This window comes from Rhinichthys klamathensis, unplaced genomic scaffold (assembly GCF_029890125.1).
Source record: "Rhinichthys klamathensis goyatoka isolate OS25496 unplaced genomic scaffold, OSU_Roscu_1.1 h1tg000206l_1, whole genome shotgun sequence".
Classification (NCBI taxonomy): Eukaryota; Metazoa; Chordata; class Actinopteri; order Cypriniformes; family Leuciscidae; genus Rhinichthys; species Rhinichthys klamathensis.
This window is the reverse complement of record NW_026606731.1, coordinates 3,353,449-3,376,460: the sequence shown is the minus strand read 5'-3', so window position 1 is coordinate 3,376,460 and position 23,012 is coordinate 3,353,449. Positions and strand designations below refer to the sequence as shown.

General features: G+C 37.6%; 1 protein-coding gene across 1 annotated transcript; it reads left to right on the top strand.

Moving 5' to 3' along the window:
• Positions 1 to 22,725, top strand: hif1al (hypoxia inducible factor 1 subunit alpha, like). Its single transcript, XM_056263477.1, has 15 exons — positions 1 to 150; positions 9,995 to 10,185; positions 10,749 to 10,900; positions 12,971 to 13,055; positions 13,201 to 13,313; positions 14,284 to 14,471; positions 15,966 to 16,072; positions 16,278 to 16,425; positions 17,233 to 17,480; positions 17,596 to 17,735; positions 17,815 to 17,910; positions 18,006 to 18,136; positions 19,117 to 19,228; positions 22,231 to 22,348; positions 22,435 to 22,725. The coding sequence occupies exons 1-15, from the start codon at positions 128 to 130 to the stop codon at positions 22,512 to 22,514; spliced, it is 1,932 nt and encodes a 643-aa protein (XP_056119452.1). The 5' UTR covers positions 1 to 127; the 3' UTR covers positions 22,515 to 22,725.
• The last annotated feature ends 287 nt before the right edge of the window (positions 22,726 to 23,012 follow it).

Genomic DNA, 23,012 nt, shown 5'->3' with positions numbered 1-23,012 from the left:
AGTAGTCGAGCCTCTTTACAAGAACAGAGATAAACAACAAGCAGCAGACGAGACGACGTCTGCCGTCCAATCAAGCTTTACAGTTACAGAACTCAAAACTCGGATTTGCAGTGATTTCATTTGAGAGATGGTGAACTCTGCGATGAAAAGGTAAGGCGTTTATCTCCCAACAGCCTTCATAGAAGGTATGGCGTGTGGATTTAATAAATAAGGGATAAAAGGGGAAATGGGTTCCTCCAGTCGATGGCTGTATGCATGGCCTCATGAGCGTGCAGTCGGTCATTGATATTTATTGGCACTGGTGTTAGTTCATGAAATAGATCTGTGTTATCATTTTCATATCTATCTTGATGTGAGCTTGTGAGTGTGTTTTGCGCTTGATTTGGTTTGAGTGTTTGTTTTGATCATATTTGTAAAGACAATAGGCTATCGATTTTATTGTATACAGATACCAAATATACCATTTATAATAATAAACTAGAGGCATTGAACTCTTAAAGTGATTTTTTTTTTGTACCAGCTGTGTTTTAGTAATGTCTTCAGACAATAAAAACAGGACCTTAGTGGTCTTTAGGACCACATGGTCAATAAAACTGCTTGAACTGGTGAAGGCAATGTTCTTGGGTTTTGTTTAAACAGTCTTAAGAATGATAAAGTCCTGTAACCTCTGTTCTAGGATACTATAATCTTGCACAATCCATCTCATCGTAAGCTGTTTGTTTATAATGGTTGATGTTTCATTAAGAAATCTGGTCAACACTTTAACATTCAGTGGGCTGAATGAGCTCTTTTAATGGCGTAAGGACACATAAATGGTGACTTAGGTAAATTGTGTCACTTATTGACATTAATATGACCGTCAAAGAGTGACCAAATTGCATTAATTTACTTTTTATAAGGTTAGTGAAATAATGCTTGGAAATCCATCAAAAATACATTAATCTCTCATCAGGTGGGCTTAAAATAGAAGATTTGTCTGTGCCAAAACATCAACTTCTGTTGTTCCTCTTTTATGCAAAAGACTGTAAGTTCCTTAGTAAAAGTATTTGACATTGTAGCTTAATATATTTGATTAAAACTAACATAACTAACTTTAATCTGTCATCAGCTGAGCATTATGCCTTCTCTAAACAATTTTAGAAACATTTTAGGTTAATAGGTGTTATGTACTTGCATCAAAAATACATTTATTGTTTTGCACAATGTACTTATTGTGTTCAGAAGTTAATTACAGATTAATTACAGACAGTAAGTACATTCAGGCATTGTATCAATATGTTAGTACATAGTAGTAAAAAGACACTTATGTAAAGTAGTAAAAAGACACTTAATGTAAAGTAAGTCATGAACCTACATAATATTTATAAAGGTATGATCAAAATGCTCTTTAAAAAGGAGTACTGCACATAACACCGCAAGACTTCCCAAATGTATTTCTGTCAACACCTACATATCTGAAGGAAATGATGCAAACACTTTCAGAATGAAGTAAATAGTCCCGAGTACATTTTGTTCTCTGTTGTCTTACTGCCTGTGTTCAACCTAACTCTTGGCATAGCTACCATAGTCTCCCCCTCCCATCACTGTTTAAACGAACTTAGCTGAACCTCTCGCTCAGTCAGTCCAGGGAACTGCAGTTGGAACGAGTCCAAAGAGTCTTATAGAAGCAATCTTATTAGAAAACAAACATCCCATGGCTCTTGTCTGACAAACTGACTTGAACCACAGGGTTGACAAGTGACAATAAAGAATATCTGCTGCAAATTTACTGCATATTATCCACTAAGAGTTTACAAAGAGAACACAGTGTTCCTGAAGCAACCTATACGAGAAAACAAACTCTCAAGAACGTTTCTCATATGGAAACATTGATATTGTTGCTTTGCAAGGATTTTTATTTTATTTTAAATAAACTTCCTATCATCATCAAAAAAAAATATATATATATATAGTATATATACATTTATACCACCCAGTATATATATATATATATATATATATATTATTTTATTTTATTTTTAAATCATGGTTTCCTCGAAAATATTAGGTTACACAACTGTTTTCAACATTGATAATCGTAAGAAATGTTTCTTGATGACCAAATCAGCATATTAGAATGATTTCTGAAGGATCATGTGACACTGAAGATTGTAGTAAATCACAGAAATAAATTACATTATAAATAGCCTAATATTTGAATAGAAAAGTTATTTTTAATTGTATTATTTCTATTTTACCATACGTTTTGATCAAATTAATGCACATAAGAAACTTTAATAACATTAAAAAGCCTTGCAGACCTCAAACTTTTGAACGTTAGTGTACAAAGATATGTTCATCTAGATTTCTGTTTACAATTAAGTAAATCTACTGCATTTCCACTAAAAGTTTACAAAGAAAACAGTGTTCCTCTCAAAATCTTTTCTCATATGGATGATGTGGGCACATTGGTATTGATGCTTTGCAAGGATCAGTAAGGTTGACCTGTAGTGTAGGTCAGTGTAGAAATAGTTATAGGGAATGTTTTGTAGTGTAAATGTCACAGGTCATACAGCTTCATATTCATACCCTGATGTACCACCAGATTCATATCAGTCAGTATAACATCTGATGTGAACATTCCTCCCCACTAAAGCCTGTCACTCATGCTGCCATTATCCTGTGAGGTTCAGAGGAGTTAATTTGAACAGGCTGGGATGGGTTACACTTCCAGTCCCCCCTACGCTGATATGGGGTGTTGATATTTTACCAGAATACATAACAACACTCGCTGTAAATCCCTAGCCATCCAAACAGCAGAAGGAATGGGCTTGAGTGTTGTGACGTGGCTGAAAGACACAGTGTTCCTGCATTTGTTTACTGGAGCTTTTGCACAAGACTGCGTGCACGGCTTTTAAAATCATTATCAAAGTTTGGGGGTCAGTTTTGAAAGAAATGAATGCTAATCCTTTTAGCAAGGATGCATTAAATTGATCAAAAGTATCAGTGAAGACATTTTTTTTTTTTTTTTACTTTTCATCAAACTATTCCTTAATTTTCTTTTTTTCTTTTTTTTACAGTTTCAACCTTGATGATAATAAGAATGGTCTCTTTAGCACCAAATCAGCATATTTCACAATATTACTGTTTTACTGGATTTTTGATCAACTAAATGTAGACTTGGTGAGCATAAAACAGTTGTTTAAAAAAGATTAGGCATCACATTCACAACAATAGCCTATAATGTACAATATGAAGTAGATATTCTATATGAGATTTTCTGAAGATTACATTTGTTTGCACTTAGCATTAGTCGACTTAAAACTGTCACTCTTTAGGCGTTCGTTGTTATGATTAGGTTTATCTCGGATGGATTTAAGGACTTTAAATATAATTCGCTCTCTAGATCTTATTACTCACAGATTGGATTTGCAATGTGCAGTACAACCAGTTTATCCTACTAATACATTCCCAGAATATGCAAAGCCCAAAGGGGTAATGCACCGTCCGTTTTATTTAGTTTAAACTGTCCCACAGAACAAATAATCTCCGATGTTGTCATGAATGTGATGGGTGAGCTCTTTCTGTGAGTTATTTTTAGAAGGGGTTGATGAAGGGGTTTGGAATGGTCATTCTTTACGAGTTTCTCCCACAGTGACCACTGGCTGAGAGCGGATTATTGTGGAGTCAGATGTGGTCGCCTGGGGCTTGAAATGTGATGCTGGGCCCTGCTTCAGCTTGTCTCGGATATTTAGCTTTTTGTTCTGACCTAAAGCATGTTGACTGAGTTCCATCTTGATACGATTTATGTTTTGGACAAGGATCATCATAGTAATCAGTTTTTTATTATCACACAAAGAACAAAAAGGTGTTTTATTATTTTATTTGACTTTTATTTGTTTTATGTTCCGAGAGAGGGAGTAAAATCTTTCCGTGGCAGGGACAGCTGCCACCGAGACCTGTCACTCCACCCGTCACCGCTATTGGCAGCTGTCTCTCGACCTGTCACCGCTATGTGCGCCTGCCACTCGACCTGTCACCGTTATGTGCGCCTGCCACTCGACCCGTCACCGCTATATGCGCCTGTCTCTCGACCTGTCACGGCTATATGCGCCTGTCCCGCATTCTGTCACGGCTATACGCGCCTATCCCGCGGGTCTCGTCACGGCAAAATGCGCCTGTCCCGCGATTTCTGTCACGGCAGTACCCGGCTGTCCCGCGACCTGTCACGGCTATACGCGCCTGTCCCGCGGTCTGTCACGGGTATACGCGCCTGTCCCTTTTTCCGTCACGGCTATACGCGCCTGTCCCACGACCCGTCACGGCTAAATGCGCCTGTCCCGCTTCCTATCACGGCTATAAGCGCCTGTCCCGTTTACTGTCACGGCTATACGCGCCTGTCCCGCGACCTGTCACGGCTATACGCGCCTGTCCCGCGATCCGTCACGGCTAAATGCACCTGTCCCCCGACCCGTCACCACTATACGCGCCTGTCCCGCGCGCCGTCACGGCTATGGGCCTGTCTCTCGACCTGTCACTGCCATACGCGCCTGTCCCGCGACCCGTCACGGATATATGCGCCTGTCCCGCTTGCCGTCACGGATATATGCGCCTGTCCCGCTACCTGTCACGGCTATACGCGCCTGTCACTCACGGTTAAATAAATCTATGCTATGGGCTAGTTATTGCTATAATTATTAATAATTATTTATATTATTACAATAATTATTATTATTATAGGCTATGTCAAGCCAACCTCACTGCATGCTATCTTAAGGTAAACTTGCACTAATGTTGCACTATGAAAGTGCGTATACCACGAATTTAATTTCTCGTGCCATTTATAAGCCAAAAATAGTTTTTGCGTAGGCCTATATGATACGCAGTATTTGCGTGTATATGATACGCAGTTTTCGCGTGCATATGATACGCACTTTTTGGCGTGTAATACGCACGCACTCCACACCCCAAATCCTACCCAAGAGATTTACAGTGCGTGCGCACTACCTTGGACCATTCAAACGTACAAAATCTGTTTCATGCCCTGTTTCCAAATTATGTTTTTGTAAAGAAGATCCATATTTATGTAAAGATTGTTATTGAAATATTAATTTAAATACATGTTTATATATATTTACAAATATATTTATAAAAATGTATGTAAATAAAATATTTCTTATACGCATGCATATTTCAATAGGGGACTTTTTTGAAGTTTTATTACAAGAAATTGTAAGTGAAAAACTAATAAACATTCTTTGTATTTATACATATATTGCATTTTTTGCAGCATTTTAGGTTACTGTTATAACTCGGTTGCAAAGCAACTACATCACTGTGTATTTTAGACAAATATGGCCTCTTTAACGCAATATAATAGCCTAACTGTTTATCATTAACATTGATGTTTAAAAAAAAATCTAGCCTAAACATTGTTAGATTTAATGACAAAAAGACACCATAGCCATAGCCGTGCCCGTGACGGGTCGCGGGACAGGCTCGTATAGACCTGACGGGTCGCGGGACAAGCGCATATAGACCTGACGAGTCGCGGGACAGGCTCGTATAGACCTGACGGGTTGAGGGACAGGCTCGTATAGCCGTGACGGGTGGAATGACAGGTGCATTTAGCCGTGACGGCTCGCAGGACAGGCGCGTATAGCCGTGACAGGGCGCGGGACAGGCTCATATAGACCTGACGGAAAGCGGGACATAGCCGTGACAGTGAGCGGGACAGGCGCAGATAGCGGTGACGGGTCGCAGTACAGGCGTGTATATCCATGACAGGGCGCGGGAAAGGCGCATGTAGCGGTGACGGAAGGCGGGACAGGCGCATATAGCGGTGACGGAAGGCGGGACAGGCGTGTATAGCCGTGACAGAACGCGGGACAGGCGCATATAACGGTGACGGACGCTGGGACGGGCGTGCATACCCGTGACTGGACGCGGGACAGGCGCATATAGCGGTGTCGGTGTGCAGGACAGGCGCATATAGCGGTGACGGGTGGAGTGACAGGCGCACATAGCGGTGACAGGTCGAGTGGCAGGCGCACATAGCGGTGACGGGTGGAGTGACAGCTGCCAATAGCGGTGACGGGTGGAGTGACAGGTCTCGGTGGCAGCTGTCCCTGCCACGGAAAGATTTTACCCTTACTGTGTTCCGATTATTGCTGGTTACAATAAAATCCTGTTTTATAGGTGAAATAAAGACGTATAGGTGTTTGTTAAAAGCTTGTTGAATGTGTGTAAATGCATAAAACCACATACTAGCATTGGCAGTTTTCCATTGCTTGTTCTGCTTTAGGACTGTACTCTATATTTGAATGTTTTATGTTTTGAAGTTTGAATAATATTTCTGTGAGATGATTTTATTAACACCTACTAAATCACCAAATCTGTTCTTCAGTACTCCTTTTTCATATACCGCGGCCAATCGCAGTGTTGATTAGGGCTGTTGGAACGAATTCCGAAATTCGAATATAATTCGAATATTAAAAAAATCAATACTATTCGAATGCTGAAGTTACTATTCGAATATTGTTTTTTTATGTATATTTTAATTTTTTTATATACATAAACAGGAAAGAGGCCGCACTATGCATAAATTGTTTTATTTGCACAAACGCGTTTCAAGAAGGCACGCGCCGAAACGCGTTTGTGCAAATAAAACAATTTATGCATAGTGCGGCCTCTTTCCTGTTTAACGTTATATATTCTAATCATCAGGCCAGCATTCTTAAAGTTTAAGTTTAATCATTGAGTGAAGCCTGCTCCTATTCCCATTCATTAAATTTTTTTTATGGAATCTTGCCTTTCTCGCCACCTTGACTTACACACATGTGAAAATGAAATGCTTTTGTTTCGTCTGATGAACAATAACGTTTTTGAATCGTAACACAATTGTGCACGTTATCCACGCTGTATCATCATAACAATACTGTCAAAAATGGTAAATGTTTAACAACGTAAAAAAGCGCCCGTGAAGCGCAAATATCTTGGTGAAAACTCAACGGATTCGGCGAGCACCAAACTCGTTGGAACCGTCTAGTCGAACTGAAAAGAACGATATAAGTTTCAGAATTTTTGGTGGTGTTTTCGCGGAGATATTAGCCGAAAACCATCGGTAGCGCTGCAACCATATTCAGCACGAATAAAATGTTTATTGTAATGTTAGATATCCCTCTAGTGGACAGAACGTGTAACAACAACCACATGCTATAGTGGCATTGGCGATCCATAAGCCTGAGTAATGTCGTAAATATTAATAATAGGATGAATTTGAGCATTTAATATTCGAATATTATTCGAATATTAAATAAAATAAGGAATGGAATTCGAATAGTATTATTGAGGAAGATTGACAGCCCTAGTGTTGATATGGTTATAGAGCTGCATGATTCTGGATAAATTGAGAATAAAGATTTTTTGTTGTTTAAAATAGACATTCAAAAGGTGATTTACTCTATTTTGATCGCTACTGTAGGCATCAGTGTTTATATCCAAACTATAAACTGTTATCCCAGTACTTCTGTGATAATTTAAAATATTGTAACAGAGATAATGATACTGTGTGTTTGAAAATATGGTTTGTGAAGCTGTTCCATACCTATACATGATAATTGCTCTCTTTAATAGATGTAGCCGAATTGCTGACATTTAGGAATAAATGTGGGTCTTTGAATTAAGATTACAATAATATATTTTATTATTTGGTTGGTTTTATGCCCCGTTGTTTTATTAAGTCATATGGTTACAAATAGTCGTTTTGATCCTGGATGGTGATGGATGATGGTTTATGTTTATCCTGACAAATAGGGATGCAAGATATATCGGCCACCATATCGGTATATGCCGATATATGTACATTTTTAATGTTATCGTTATCGGCCCGATTAGAAAATTTGCCCAATAGGCTATATTAAAAGCCGATAAATAATGGATTATTTCCTTCAGTTGAGACACTTCAGATGCTCACTGGTTGCAACTTGCCATGATGGTTTTAAATTGCTTGAAACATTATTTAAATCACTTAAAAAAGGAAAATACAGTTCAGTGCAACATGTGCACCGCAAGTGTCATATAGGCTACATAAAATGATGATAACATGGACATGGCTTTTAATGGTGAGACTTGTTTTTGTAAACAGGCTCTCAAAAATTAAAAAAAAAATTGGATTTAGATTTATTGGCCAATATATCTGTTATTGGCTTTCAAATATAAAGATTTATCGGTTATCGGTATCGACCAAAATGTTCATATCGGTGCATCCCTAGTTGCAAAGGGGCTGTACATTTCCGGAAACTTTTCAGAAACTTAAGCTTCAGGGAAGTTAAGCTAGGGAATTTTGGAAATAATTAAAAAAGTCAAATCCAAAAAAAAAAAAAAAAAAAAAAAACCTGCTTCCATAGGGACCAGGGACCTCATTTATAAAATGTTATCCATACATTTGATCTTACGATCATTTCTTCAATGTGCGTACATGTTATTCAGAGAACAAACTTACGCACACAAAAAATCGTCGCTCTTTCGTATGTAAAATGTAAATCGCAAATTATCTTGAAATTGTGCCCATCTGAATATATAACAGAGCACCAGTCAACATCTAAATCCTTTACTTGAGAATGGCGAGCAGTAAGAATTGCTTACATTTCTAAATACCTGCCGTACTCCGACTCTCTCTGTCATAAGGAAAAGTGCGTACGACTGTTTAGACCCTGACCCTGATGTGGTGCTAAGCACTTTTCCCACGTCAAAGCCTTTTTTTTTGCGGTGGATTTTAGCGTACACACTCTGTTCAAATCTATGTATAGGCACATTGTGTAAATGACGCCCCAGGATTTTAGAAATGGTCTGTGCATGTGATAGAGGAATGCACAGTGCATGCAGGGGGTGTGGCCGCATTAGCCCTGCAGTATGTTGTGTGCATGTGATTGAGAAATGGGGGGGGGGGGGGGTTCCAACTACATTTAAGTTCCAGGTTATTGGCTAACCTGCAATTTTGCAAAGTTCCAGTTTATTCCCGTTAATTCCCATATTCCTATGGAAAGTTTCCAACTTTGACAATTCCTGTAATTTTGCAACCCTAATCCTGCAACATGACTGAGTGAGTCCATACAGACTTATTCCTGTGTGTTGAAGTTTTTTAGTACTCTACACGTCTTTCGAGTATGATTTGGGAGAGGAATGTTTTTCTTTACCAAAGTGCACAGAGCCTGACTTGACTGACCACAGACTACGTGCCCCCCCATTATCAAAGTTTAGGGTCAGTTTTGAAAGAAATTAACTTAATTCAGCAAAGATGCATTAAATTAATATTCATTAAAGAATCCTGGGAAAAAAATGTAACTCGGTTTTACCTAAAAATAACATGAATTACAATAAAACAATAAATCAGTGCTGATAGTTTCAGATAGATGTGCTAACTATGTTCTGTATGTTCATAAAGTCTGTGCTGAGAGATTGGCAACTGTCATTTTGTAATGGCAGTTCAGTCCTGTTCAGAGCACAAAGGAGGTCACAGACTGAGGGGCTGGGAGGGGCTCTGTCAGATAGGAAGCCAGGGGGAGGGCTGTGGGACAGGCTTTAATGTCATAAACGACCTTCTGAACGAGTTCTTCTACTTACTTAAGGCATGTGGAGGAGGGGAACGGGAGTGAAAGGCACAGAGTGAGGGCTTCCCCCCCCCCCTTCATTTAAAAAAGTTTATCTGGGACTCTCTTTTGGCAAGACTAGGATATACGGAGCACCAGAACACACCAATTACAGCTGGGACATTTCTATTTTAGGAGGAACAGAGAGCAAAGATGTAAGATGGACGCAATGTTGTTGTTTTTTTCTGTTGGTGTCCTAATTTTAGATGGGAAAAAAACTCCGGGAAGAAAAACCTCCCACAAATTTAAAAAGCTTTATGCAAAGATATGTCATTGCAAAAACGTTATTTTCTAAATTTGGTTTCTTGACAAGGATTGGATATTCTGAATATGGACGTTAAATAAGTTTGTTTTTCCTTATTTAGGCCCAGTTTGGAGCAGCGGAAGGTGCGTTCTCGTGACGCGGCACGCTGTAGGAGGAGTCAGGAGACTGAGGTGTTTTACGAGCTGGCACACTCGCTACCCCTTCCACGACGTATCGCCTCCCACCTGGACAAAGCTGCCATCATGAGGGTGGCGCTCAGCTATCTGCGCATGAACCGCTTGATCCAAACCGGTGGGTTCTGCTGAAATCAAGCAGGAAATTGTGTAATGTAGCAGTGGTCCTCAATTGGTTGCTCAACCCAAAAATGGCTCTCGGTACTGTTTTAATAGTTTGACAGCAGGGGGAAAACAATGTTAAATGTCAGTAATAAGTGCATCTAAATATAATAATGCTGGGGGTTTTGATGGTAGAAAAACTTGCTCAAAAACTTCAGCCTAGATTAACTCATTCATTTTTGTTTAAAATTCAAGTAGAATAAATCTGTTTTGCGTTGAACACAGTCTGTTTGTCCAGGCAATTAATGGATGCCAGATGCATGAAAACATTGAACTCCTAAAGACATTTTGAAACCAACACTTGTTCAAATAATCAAAATATAGTTCAGTGTATAATAAATTTCAGTGTTTCATTGTATGGACCTTTTTGTTTTGCATTATAAATAATATTGGTACTGTGTTTGTGTGCACATTGTGTGTACAATATATATATATATATATTTATGTAGGAGCATGTTCAAATACTTTTCCTTTGGCAAATATATGCTAGTGCTAATATTTGGTTCTTGTCGCATCCAGCGGGGCCAACAGAAACGAAGACGGAGGAAATGGAGAATCCCACTGATGGCTTTTATCAGCAGGCACTGGCTGGCTTTATTCTGGTGATGACCGAGGAAGGGGACATGATCTTCCTCTCAGAGAGTGTCAGCAAATACATCGGCATAACACAGGTGAGTGTTGTCCCTAGATATTGAAGTACTGCATAAGAACCTCAGTGTGAATTTCACAATGTGGAACATTTCAAACTGGCCGTAGTAGAGTAACACATGGCTCAAGAATAGTGTCACTTTGGATTCCTCCCCTGTGGTACGAGGCATAATGTTCAGGTTACGTGTGTGACCAGACCCCTTAGAATAGATCCATTCCTGAGGGAACACATGCAGTGTGTTTTTGAGCTCTTGAGTTTTTGTTTTTATCTAGGTTAGTATTGAGTAATGCGGTGATAAGAGATTGATTTGTACTGAAATCCAACAGACATGACACTGAAGGAGTGTATAATGTAATGTTATATTATTATAAGATATAGTAATATTATAATCTCTTACCCCCCAAACCCTTCTTGTCAGTCATTGGCTGGAACAGTTTGTTATGTTTCGTGGTGCGGGTAAGCCCAGTTTGTTTTTGTTGCCGTTTGTGGAGCCTGGGGTGTCTGCAGAGACCGCGTTTTTTTACAGTGTGTTCATGGGGACAGGCAGCCAGCGGATAGTGAGGAGATGTTTGCTGTATGTGACAAAAAAAGTTTTGGCCTAAAAAACGCGTGACATCGCTTAGAGCACCTTTAATTGTATTTTTTGTTGTCTAAATAATTGTGTTATAGGAACGGCATTTAAAGAATGATAGTAGTGGGTGACTTGATGGAAATGACTTGAAATCTCATACAAATGACCTACATTCACTCTTTGAATTGCAATTACATAGCTGCCAACTCTCACGCATTGGCCGTGAGACACCCGCATTTGATTGGTTTCACACGCTCACACGCCACACTCCCGATTTCTCACGCTGAAGTGTCAACCCGGGCGGTCAAATGCCTGGAAGATGAGTTTATCTATATATCTACCTGTTGAGCCACTCGTGATCGACTAGTTATACCGCAAATTCGTTAAAAATCTCCCGTTATCTAGAGCGAGCGTGCATGCGAGACAGAGATTGTGCTCCAAACCGCGTAGAGCGAGCGAGAGACCTTGCGCGAGCGAGACCCCCCGTCAACAAATCTCACTCGTCTCTACCCCCCCCCCCCCCCCGTCAACAAATCTCACTCGTCTCTACCACCCCCCCCCCCGGCAACAAATCTCACGCCGAGCAAAACTCAAAAGTTGGCAGGTATGCAATTATAGAGTTCATTTACTGAAATTGAAACATGTTCAAGTGATTCATTTCTGGGAGTCAGTCAAATGCATATTCCAAACAGTCATTAAAGAAAATGGAAAAAAAAATTAAAGTGCAAAACAGTTGGTCACATGCATAGACTGTAAAAAAAGATGGACGACGCCCCTTCGCTCTCTTCCATTGGTCAGAAGTGAAGCCGCCAGTATCCCGATATGGCGCTGACATCTTGGAACTTGAGTCTGCGCAGAAGCGATTTCGGGACCAGACATGCGCAGTAGTGAGCAGGAAGTAAAGCCGTGAAATCAAGGCCCCGCCCTCACTCTCGCAGAATCAATCGCAAGAACACGCTCCTGCACTTTTTAAAAATTAATTATAGAAATTTAGATATTAAATTTAAAGCTCCAATCTCCTCAGTCCTCCGAAGATCCCGAAAAAAAGTCTGTTGGTGCTTCAGTGACTACTTCGCTCAGAGAACCTGTCAATCACAGCTGTCAATCATGACGTCACCCCCATCGCATCAAATAACTAACTAAAAACAAACTTATTTTACATCAGTGTGATAAAAACTACAGTAAATGACAGAAACCATATTTGGAAAAATTATATTTGAAGTGTAATTTAATTGTTTAGTTGGTCTCACGAGCCATTGATTAACATGGGGAGGCGGGGTTTATGACCTATACTAGGACCGGCCAGCGGGGGGCGATCGAGACGTTTTGGCTTCACTTTTCAGGGCTTATTAGGCACGCTTGGTCACATGTATGACATTATTTTGGATAAATTAATCTGCGAAATACATAAATGTAAATACTTTCTCTCTTTTTTTTATTTTTTTTATCATGTCTCTAGTGTCATGGTATTGTTTTGAAGGCATTTTAAATTCCTGATTATTTTGATGTGGTGTTGTACAGCTGGAGCTGCTTGGACAGAGTGTGTATGAGTTTGTTCATCCCTGTGACCAAGAAGAATTGCGAGACATCCTCACCACAAGACCAGGTAATAAAAGATTTCTTGCCCAAAGGATATTTTTGGCTGGATTTTAGCTGCTATGCAGCGACCTACTGTTTATTGAATTATTTTATGAAGTCTTATGTGTTACTGAACATTTTTGGGACTGACCAGGAGAATTTTTCATCCTCAGGTATTTCAAAGAAAAAGACAGAGAAGTCGGTTGAACGTAGTTTTTTCCTTCGGATGAAGAGCACACTCACCCACACAGGAAGAACAGTTAATATCAAGTCTGCAAACTGGAAGGTACACAAACTGTTTGTTTAAAATGTTTTTCAATGTGTTAAGACTGTTAAACTGTAGGAAGAAGGGGTCTGTAAATGACCCAAGCTTCATTCCAAACTCACAGAATAGCAAATGTACAGTGTATGTCCATGTGCACCAGTTTTGTTTTTATAAAAATTTTGATGGCGTGACATGGTTTAATCAATACTGGTGTTGGACTTCCTTTAGCTATTTTCATACGCAGCACCTGTTAGCTCATCTTTAGCGGGTATAGATTGCTCTGAGGGGTATGCAGGACTGTATCAGTAATCCTGCTTTACATCAGCTTGGCTCTTTGTTGAACTATGGGGTCAGGTCCCATGAGTGCATAAAACAGGACACAAATACACAGAAGGCAGAGGTCCAACTACATTCAGTGCCAAGATAGAATGCACTGCAACTTAAACGCTTGCTTCGCACGTCATGTTATACACAATATTGTGTTTTTCATATTTGTCATCTGTATTTTGTTGAGAAATGAACAAACAGTCTGTGTGAAACTTTGATTGGGTTGTAAACTTTCTGAACTCAGAATATATTCACTTTTGTCTAAAAGTTTGGATTCTGTAAGTTTAAATGTTTTTGAAAGCAATCCCTTATGGTCACCAAGGCTGCATTTATTTTAACAAAAATACAGGAATATTGTTAAATAAAATTACTATTTAAAACCACATTTTTTATATATACATTTCTATTTTTATTTATTCCTGTGATGGCAATTCCTCTGAACCTCACAGGATAATGGCAGCATGAAAGGCTTTAGTGGGGAGGAATGTTCATGTCCGATGTTATACTGATTGATATGGATTCTTTTTAACATTTGAAATGCCTTTACTGTCGCTTTTTTATCAATTTGATGCATCCTTGCTTTATTTATCCAAAGTGCAGATTGGACTAAGTTTATAATTTCAAATTCTTTTTTAAATATCATTTTTTTTCATGTCTTCTCCAGGTCCTTCATTGCACAGGACACATGCAGACGTTCAGCGGTGATGACGAGAACTCGCTCCCTGCTGGCAGCTTCCTGACACTGCTGTGCGAGCCCATTCCTCACCCTTCCAGCGTTGAATTCCCACTGGACAGCAGCACTTTCCTCACACGCCATAACATGGACCTGACTTTCACACAGTGTGACGGACGGTAAGATGTTTAGAAATGCAGAAATACACGCTCATGCATATTCTCTTAGATGTAAGCAGCATACACTCAAAGGTCGTAAAAGATCAAATATCTCATGACCAAGTGTCCGATGACTCCAGAGGGTCAGCAGAGTTTCTCTGTGTAGGAGTGTGCTCTGTTCACCTCTTTGAAGCAGCCTGTAAGGTGTCCAAATTCACCTTCCTACTCGCAGTGTAATCTACTCACACCCACAGTGAGCGAATCTAACATTACTCAATCAATCTGCAAACCTAATTAGCCTTTTATTCTCACTGGCTGTTTTTGAAGTGTGTACGTGTGACAGCTGAAGACAGATTTCATTCATGGTGTGAGAAAGCATGTGACTCGAGTTTCCTGTCTTTTTCTCTCAGCTTGCACTTGGAGCACGGTATATTTATAGTCTCACTGTTGGTTTTGGACACAACAACAGTGAATGTGAAATTGCAGTTTTAATTGAATATAATAAGATTAAAAAAAGACTCTAAAATACTGACAAGAATTGTCCTCACAAGCTTCACGCAAAAGCAAACATAAAGACACAAACGCATACGCAAGAACAATGTAGTTGGACTCACAAACAAATGATTTGAATGATTCATTAAAAGAACCAGCTCATAAAAGACTTAGAAACTTACAAGTTTCTTATTCAGAGTGACAAATCCTTACTGAATCAAATTCATTTACTTACAAATTCATTCATTAACTGCTTCCATGTCAAATGGTTCATGATGTTCAAATGTGTAATTACTGATTAGTTGTTCATATTAGATATGATCATTTAGTTTTTTTTCCCATAACCGACAACCAAAGCTCGGTTTAATTTTTCAATAAATGAGCCCCTATATTCTGGTTTTAAATTCAGTTTTCTTGGGAAGAGACTTTTCTGTGTATGTGCAAGACTTCATTAGCCGTAGCATGGCTGTGACACACTTAACAAAGTGCAGTAAACGGTAAAACAATTGCGCTACAAACTAGTGTGTTTATTACTACGTTAATAAATTAAAATAATTTGAAAACAAAAACAATTTTACAACATCCAGCAGCACAATGAACTCTTTTTGCCCATCTAAATAATAACTGGAGACTGCTGACACCGAAAGCCTCACACATTTAAGTTTAAAATGGCCGCATTCGCTCTAGCGTTAAAAATGGGTGTAACGATAATAAAAAATGAATAATTTCCGTCTAGTCTTTTCATCTGTTTGTTTGAAGTTTTAATCAGGTCTCCTCTGTTGGAGTAGAATTGGCTAGGTGGCGCTGTCACAAAAAACTATGGTCCTAAAACTGCAGCCTCTGGTATTGCAGGAATATAATATTGGCCAAACGTAATTTTCGTTTCAGTTTTCTGCTAAATTAAAACTTTAGTTTTGGTTTTATTAAAAAAAAAAAAAAAATCGTTTTGGTGTATCGCTATAATAAATTGTATTTTATAAGTTAGGAGACTTAAAATATTGATTGACTGCCCTCTGTTCACAGAGTCACTGAGCTTGTTGGATACCACCCTGAGGATCTGATTGGCCAGTCTGCCTATGAGTTTTTTCACGCCCTTGATTTTGACCATGTGACCAGGAGTTTAAACATCTGTAAGTTTTTCTTCATTCTTTTCTGTGAATCCATCTTTTTACAATGGATTTAGTCTCACCTCCACAACTTAATTTGTTGTAAATTCCATGACAATATCCACAATGACATTGTTTTGTTTTTAATGTTTTCTTTTATCGAAATGAAAAAATTACCGATACTAAACTAGGCTAAGCTAATTCCTTATCTTTTCCTCTGTACTTGCAGTGTTCTCCAAGGGCCAGGTGTGCACCAGCCATTACCGGTTTCTGGCTAAGAATGGAGGATTTGTCTGGACTGAGACTCAAGCCACTGTCCTCTACAACAGCAGGACGTCTCAACCCGAGGCTGTGGTCTGCCTCAACTTTATCCTCAGGTAGCTCAGTCTGACTCTGTGTAACATCTGTTTCTTGGGCCCTATTTTTTTTGCTAGATCACTGTCTATCATTGCTTGGCCAATGTAAATTGGTGTTATTTTAATATTATTAATATACTGTTATTTTTATTAATATTTTGAATTAGTTGTTGTTTTTATATTTTCTATTTTAATTCTATTTTTAGTTTGTATTAGTAATTTTGTCATTTTTATTAATCTTTTTTTTTTGTCTAAATAGTTTTTAATTTTTAATTTAAGTTTTAGTAATTTAACTTAAAATAAACAATAATTAGAAATGTTGTTGAACCTGTTAACGGTCACCCCACTTTGATTTTGATCTGAGCTTAAATGATTGTAATTCATGAATGCTTTAAAAAGAGACCAACCTTAGGAGAAAGCAGCTTAAAAAAAAGAAAGTGTAATAAAGTTAAAGTCTAAATTTACTGTAAAGCAAATGTATTGAACTAAACATTTATTTTATACAAAATATATGTTTTAAGATATCATTTTACACAACTAAAAATGGAAAATGGTTTTATGCATTTTGGCTGTTCATTTACACGTCAATGGTGTTTTAGGGGCCAAAAAAGGACGAATAATTTTCACAGGACGACTTTTGAGTGTTTATGCTTTTGAATAAAAATAAACACACAATAAAGTGACAATTAACAGGCTATGTTATATTAAGTTTAAGTTATTTTTATATTTCATTTTATGAAACAAAATATTTTAATGGTTTTAGTTTTAGTTAACGATAATAACCCTGATGTGAAAGCATGAGTAATTCTTGTTTCTTCTTTCTGGCAGTGGCGTGGAAGAGGCAGATGTTGTGTTCTCATTGGAACAGACCTGTGAGAAACCAAAGCCCAAAGTTGAGAGGCTGTGTGAGCTGGAGGAGGAGGAGGAGGATAAGGAGGAAGAGAAAGAGAAAGAGGAGGAGGACTCCGACATGGAGGAGAGCAGCACTGCAGAGCTCTTCCTCCAGATGAAGGAGAACCCAGAGGAGTTACTGCAGCTGGCACCTCACTCTGGAGATGCTATCATTTCCCTAACAGGTGCTCGCAATCATCCTACAGAAAAGAAACGTTTGTGATTGGTCCTCTAAAATCAATATGGTTGTGGATTCTTAGAAAAATCGAATGTGATCCTAATATTGCCTATTATTCACAGAGTGTGTGGAGTTGTCCTTCTGCCGTCCACCTAGTCCCAACAGTATCCCAGAATGCCCTCAGGACTTCTGTACGCCTGAACTCCGCCAGCTCCTTTCTCCGATATTCGACGTTCGGCCCTCCAACTCTCCACCTGCCGCAGTAAGCATGAGGTTGTATGTTTGTCTGGGTGTCTTTGTTGGTTTGAGTGGTTTATCTGACGTTTAAGGGTCTGTTTTAGAGCCCCGCTGAAGAGCTGCCCGTGGAGATGGAAGTGGTACAGAAGTTCTTCACCCTCAAACCTGAAGAGAGCGTAACTCTGAAAGGACAGTCAGAGGTAGTTCTCAAAATGATTTTCAGATACCTTCTGAGATGTTTTAGACGTGTTTGAGAGAGAAGTCGCGGGTGTTTAATGCTTTCGTTCTTTGACAGGCTATGGATGAGCTTGATTTGGACATGCTAGCTCCATATATCTCCATGGATGATGACTTCCAGTTGACCTTCCTGCCCCAGAGTGAAATGGCTGCATCTTCAGAAAAGATAACAAACACTTCAAGGAAACGGTAAGGATGATAATGGTTATCTGGTTATCACAAAAGTGAACCAAAGAACCAAAGACAAACACCTTTTTGAACATGGCAGCAATGGAATGGAATGGAATAAACTCCCAGTTGAGATTAAGTTAAGCCAGTCAGATCGCTGTTTTAATCGAGCATGTGGTGAATGGTTGCTAAATGCTAATTAGATTGAGTTTTTAGGAATGTTTATTATTTTAGTGTATGTATTTGTTTATTTTATTTTGTATTTGGATGTGGTTGAGTGTACAAGGTACTTTTTAGTCATCTGTAGCTTGCCTGGCCATCTTTATCAGACTACAACGAGGACCACAATGGAAATAAGTTTGTAACTTTATTGTGTTATCCTCGACAGTTCTGATAAATGTATAATGTCACTGTGATGGCATCTTGTTATGCTTTTTTTTTTTTTTACTGTCTAGATCAAATCAAAATAAAAGGGCTTTCAGATGGTTTGGTTGTTTCAATTATGATAACATGCTTGGGGTCTGATGATATTTTTAAAATGTTTAGAAATTTGTCTCTTATGCTCACAAAGGCTGTATTTATTTGCACAAAATACAGTAAAAACAGTATTATTGTAATCATATTTCACAATATTACTGTTATAATTCCTGTTTTCTATTTGAATATATTCCTTTGATGCAAAGCTGTATTTTCAGCATCATTACTCCAATCTTCAGTGTCACATGATCCTTCAGAAATCATTCTAATTGGCTGATTTGGTGCTTAAGAAACACTTTTTTTTTTTTTGGATTCTTTGATAAATAGAAAGTTCAAAAGAAAAGCATTTATTTTAAATACAAAGCTTTTGTGACATTATAAATTATTTACTGTCACTTTTGATCAATTTAATGCATATTTTCTGCATAAAATTTCTTAAACAAATCTTACTCACCCCAAACTTTTGAACAGTAGTGTATAAGACAGATATTTAATGTCCCATTCTATGTCTGTATCTACAATAGATGTTTAGAAGATGAGGAGGAAGATGACATTCCTGTTCTGGCTGCCAAATGGGAGAAGAAACAGTTGAGCAGCTCCATAGAGGAACAGTTTCTGCTCAGCCACACATTACTGGTAAAGACAAAGGATTGATCTGTTATTTTTGGGCCTTCACCTTTTAACAGGGTTCGTACAAGGTGCTTAAAGTGCTTGAAGTACTTGAATTTGACTTTTTGAAATTTAAGTCCTGGAAAACCCTTGAAAACAGCCATATTTTTGAAGAGGTACTTGATAAGTGCTTGAATTATTATAGGGATGCACCGATACCGAGCTCATGTACTCGTAAAAATGCTCTGATACCAATAACCGATAGGCCTACCAGGCAGCGTGTATGGCAAGCCGTTTTAACTTTTATTCATTTCCAGGATATGAATTGTTGATATCAAGAATTACATTTTTGATATCAACAATTAAATTTTTTGATATCAACAATTATATTTTTTATATCAACAATTGAATTCTTGATATCAACAATTGAATTATTGATATCAAAAATGTAATTCTTGATATCAACAATTGTATTTTCACTAGTGAAATGTCACCATAGGTTGCCATTCAAAATCAATTGTTGATATCAAGAATTGATTTCTTACTAGTAGAAATATAATTTTTGATATCAATAATTGCATTGTTACTAGTAAAAATGCGAATTCCTGATATCAATAATTAAATTGTCACTAGTCTAAATGTCTATTCTTGATATCAACAACTGAATTGCTACTAGTAAAAATTTTCATTTTTGATATCTGAAAATGTATTTCTGATATCAATATTATTTCAGATATCTAAAATGGCTTTCTTACTAGTAACAATCACATTCATGATATCAGAAATTAACATTGTCACTAGTGAAAATTGAATTATTGATATCAAAAATGAACATTGTTACTAGTAGCAATTCAATTGTTGATAATCAAGAATAGACATTTTAACTAGTGACAATTTAATTCTTGATATCAAAAATAAAGGTTTTTACTAGTAAGAATTGTATTTCTGATATGTGAAATTGGAATTTCAACTAGTAAGAAATCAATTCTTGATATCAAGAATTGGTTTTTTAATGGCAGCCTATGGTGACATTTCACTAGTGAAAATACAATTACAGATATCAAGAATTATAGTTTTAACTAGTTGAAATTCAATTGTTGATATCAAGAATGATCATTTTAACTAGTGAAAATGTAAATGTTGATATCAAGAATTAGCATTGTTACTAGTGAAAATGTAATTCCTGATATCCAAAATTGCCATTGTTACTAGTAGAAATATTATTCCTGATATCAATAATTATCATTTTAACTAGTGAAAATGTAATTGTTGATATCAAGGATTCATATCCTGGAAATGAATAAAAGTTAAAACGGCTTGCCATACAGCGTGTGTATAGTAACGCATAGCTGTGGTGCGCGAGCTGATCATCAGAGAAAACCGCGCAGTGGATTGAGCGCGCAGCAGCACAGACACGCGAGCTGGTCGAGCACATCTCTTTAAACCGACATCAGTGGAAGGTTTGTAGTTTAGTCGGATGTCAATGGCAAAGAAAATAAAACAAGGCATGTCCTAGCTTATTATTAACGTTAACTGACGAGAGAGAGCGCAGTTCTGTTGAATGCTCTTGATTGTTATTATATTTGGATGACAACTAAATCAAGTAAAGTAAAACATGACCTGTTACCTGATTTATGTATAACGAGCGATTCCTTACATTATTACTGGACGTTTGCAGTCAATAAGTTCCATGAACGCAAACATCCAAAGCGCGTGCCCCGGAAACCAGCGTCTCAGCGCGCGAATACTGAATTGAATTGTCTTTCACGTCTTGCGCTTGTGCTGAGGAATTCACACAAAATTATGTAAAAATGCCCATATTTGCGAGTATCCAAGTAAACAAAGTCAGGTATATCAAGTGACCGTAGCCATGGGGTCCTTGCGTTCGGTCTTAAAGGGGCAGCACTTCAATAAACCCACTGCTGTTTTAATGTTAATCAAACAATGAATGGACAAATAAATTACTCACTGCTCTTGACTAAATAGTCTACCCTTTTCAACTTTCAAAAGATCCATCTATATTTAATTTATCCAGTAATTTGTAGCCTTTCTTTGTTCTATTGTATTTATTTGTAAGTTGATTATTCGTTCTTATTTTGTTGCTGACTGCTTACCTTTTAATAATGTTTTAAATTCACATTAATTAGGCTGGCAGTTTTTGTTGTAGTATCAAAATTGGATTCAATTATTTATATTTCACTGGTGTCTAAACATTTGTACCACTGACCCAATTCTCAGCACTGACATTTCTGGAGCTGCTCTAGTCCAAATATGTGCTGTGCTATTCAATGAAATATAAAATATGATAGAGCAATAGAATGTACAGTAACAAAACCTCATACAATGCAATTTAGCAGGCTTAATTAAGCATGCAAATAATTGAAGGAAATATATAGTTGATGAACAAATTAAGCCAACTAATCTGATTATTACTAAGACATTTAAAAATTACAAATGCAGTGAAAATTCAGGGATCGGTTACAGTATCGGTATCTCGTTCTGCAAAAAAGTGGTATCGGTCCATCCCTAATTCAAAATATTGTGGATTTTTTTTTTTTTTTTTTTTTTTTTTTTTTGAAAAAATACAATTGTTTCATGCTAAATCAACGCTGTAGCCCGTCTGAGATATAGAGCTATTTCTCATGGCTATGAGCATGATATTAAGTATATGATAAGTATAAAATACAACTTTTATTCTTCAGGTCAATCATATATATATAAATGGGGGGAAAAATCAGTGTCAATTTCCTTTCAATGGTTAAGGCGATTTCCAATGCCTGCCAGTGCTGGTAAATGGATTCACCTCTCTGAATTGAAACATCAATAAGTAAAAATAATAATCAAGATATTGTTTGATAAGTGCCGATTGAAGTCCTTGAAATCCAAAAAAGTAGTGCTTGAAAAGTCCTTGAAAGTCCTGGAATTTCATTTGACAGAGTCTGTACGAACCCTGTTTTAAACTTTATTCACACAACACACTTGGTATAGAAAATGTTTCATTGTGAATTGTTTTTTTTTTTGAATGGCAGAATGGCTTGTCCGATGATGCTTCAGAAGAATTTGAACCGCCACCTCAAAAGCGAAGTCAGCTTTTGACCGACAGGGACCCGTTACTGGGCGGAGTGCAGGGGTTGTGTGATACAGCAGGTATGTGACGTTATTTTAAAAAGTCCTGTTGAAGATCAAGTTAATTTGTAAAAGCTATCTCATTAGCTATGTTTTCCCATACACAGCTCTCATGAGAGGCACCTTCCTGTCACGCCCACCTGACTTAATGCGACCTGTTGCTGAAACAATGGCGTCCCTTACTTGAAGAATGAACAGTGTGGACGAGTTCTCAGCTAATACAGTGACCGCTAACAGGGAAGGTTACAAATAACCCTCTTCTCGCTCAACATGTATCAACTTAACATGTATTTCAGAAAGTGATGTTTTACGCATTAAACACAGGAGGATAATTGGTCCAAACATTCTATTACATATGTCCATCTCTTTTTTTTAAATGTGTGTGTGTGTATATATATATATATATATATATATATATATATATACATATATATATATATATATATATATATATATACATAACAGTGGTCAACATTTGAAGTGGATCAAAAAGTTCATCAAAGAACGGGTATTGTTCAAAATTCATGTATAACTTTAATGAAAGGTTTTGATCCACTTCAAATGTTGACTACTGTGTGTATATATATATATATATATATATATATATATATATACACACACACATATATACATTTATACTTTTTTTTCCCAATACTATAATAAAGAGTAGTTACAATAGACTTTA

Excerpts from the sequence above, each read along its gene's own strand:
- hif1al (XM_056263477.1), top strand. The coding sequence starts at position 128 with ATGGTGAACTCTGCGATGAAAAG. Across the intron at positions 10,186-10,748 it reads GAACCGCTTGATCCAAACCG|CGGGGCCAACAGAAACGAAG; the intron begins GTGGGTTCTGCT and ends TGTCGCATCCAG. Across the intron at positions 13,314-14,283 it reads TCAAGTCTGCAAACTGGAAG|GTCCTTCATTGCACAGGACA; the intron begins GTACACAAACTG and ends TGTCTTCTCCAG.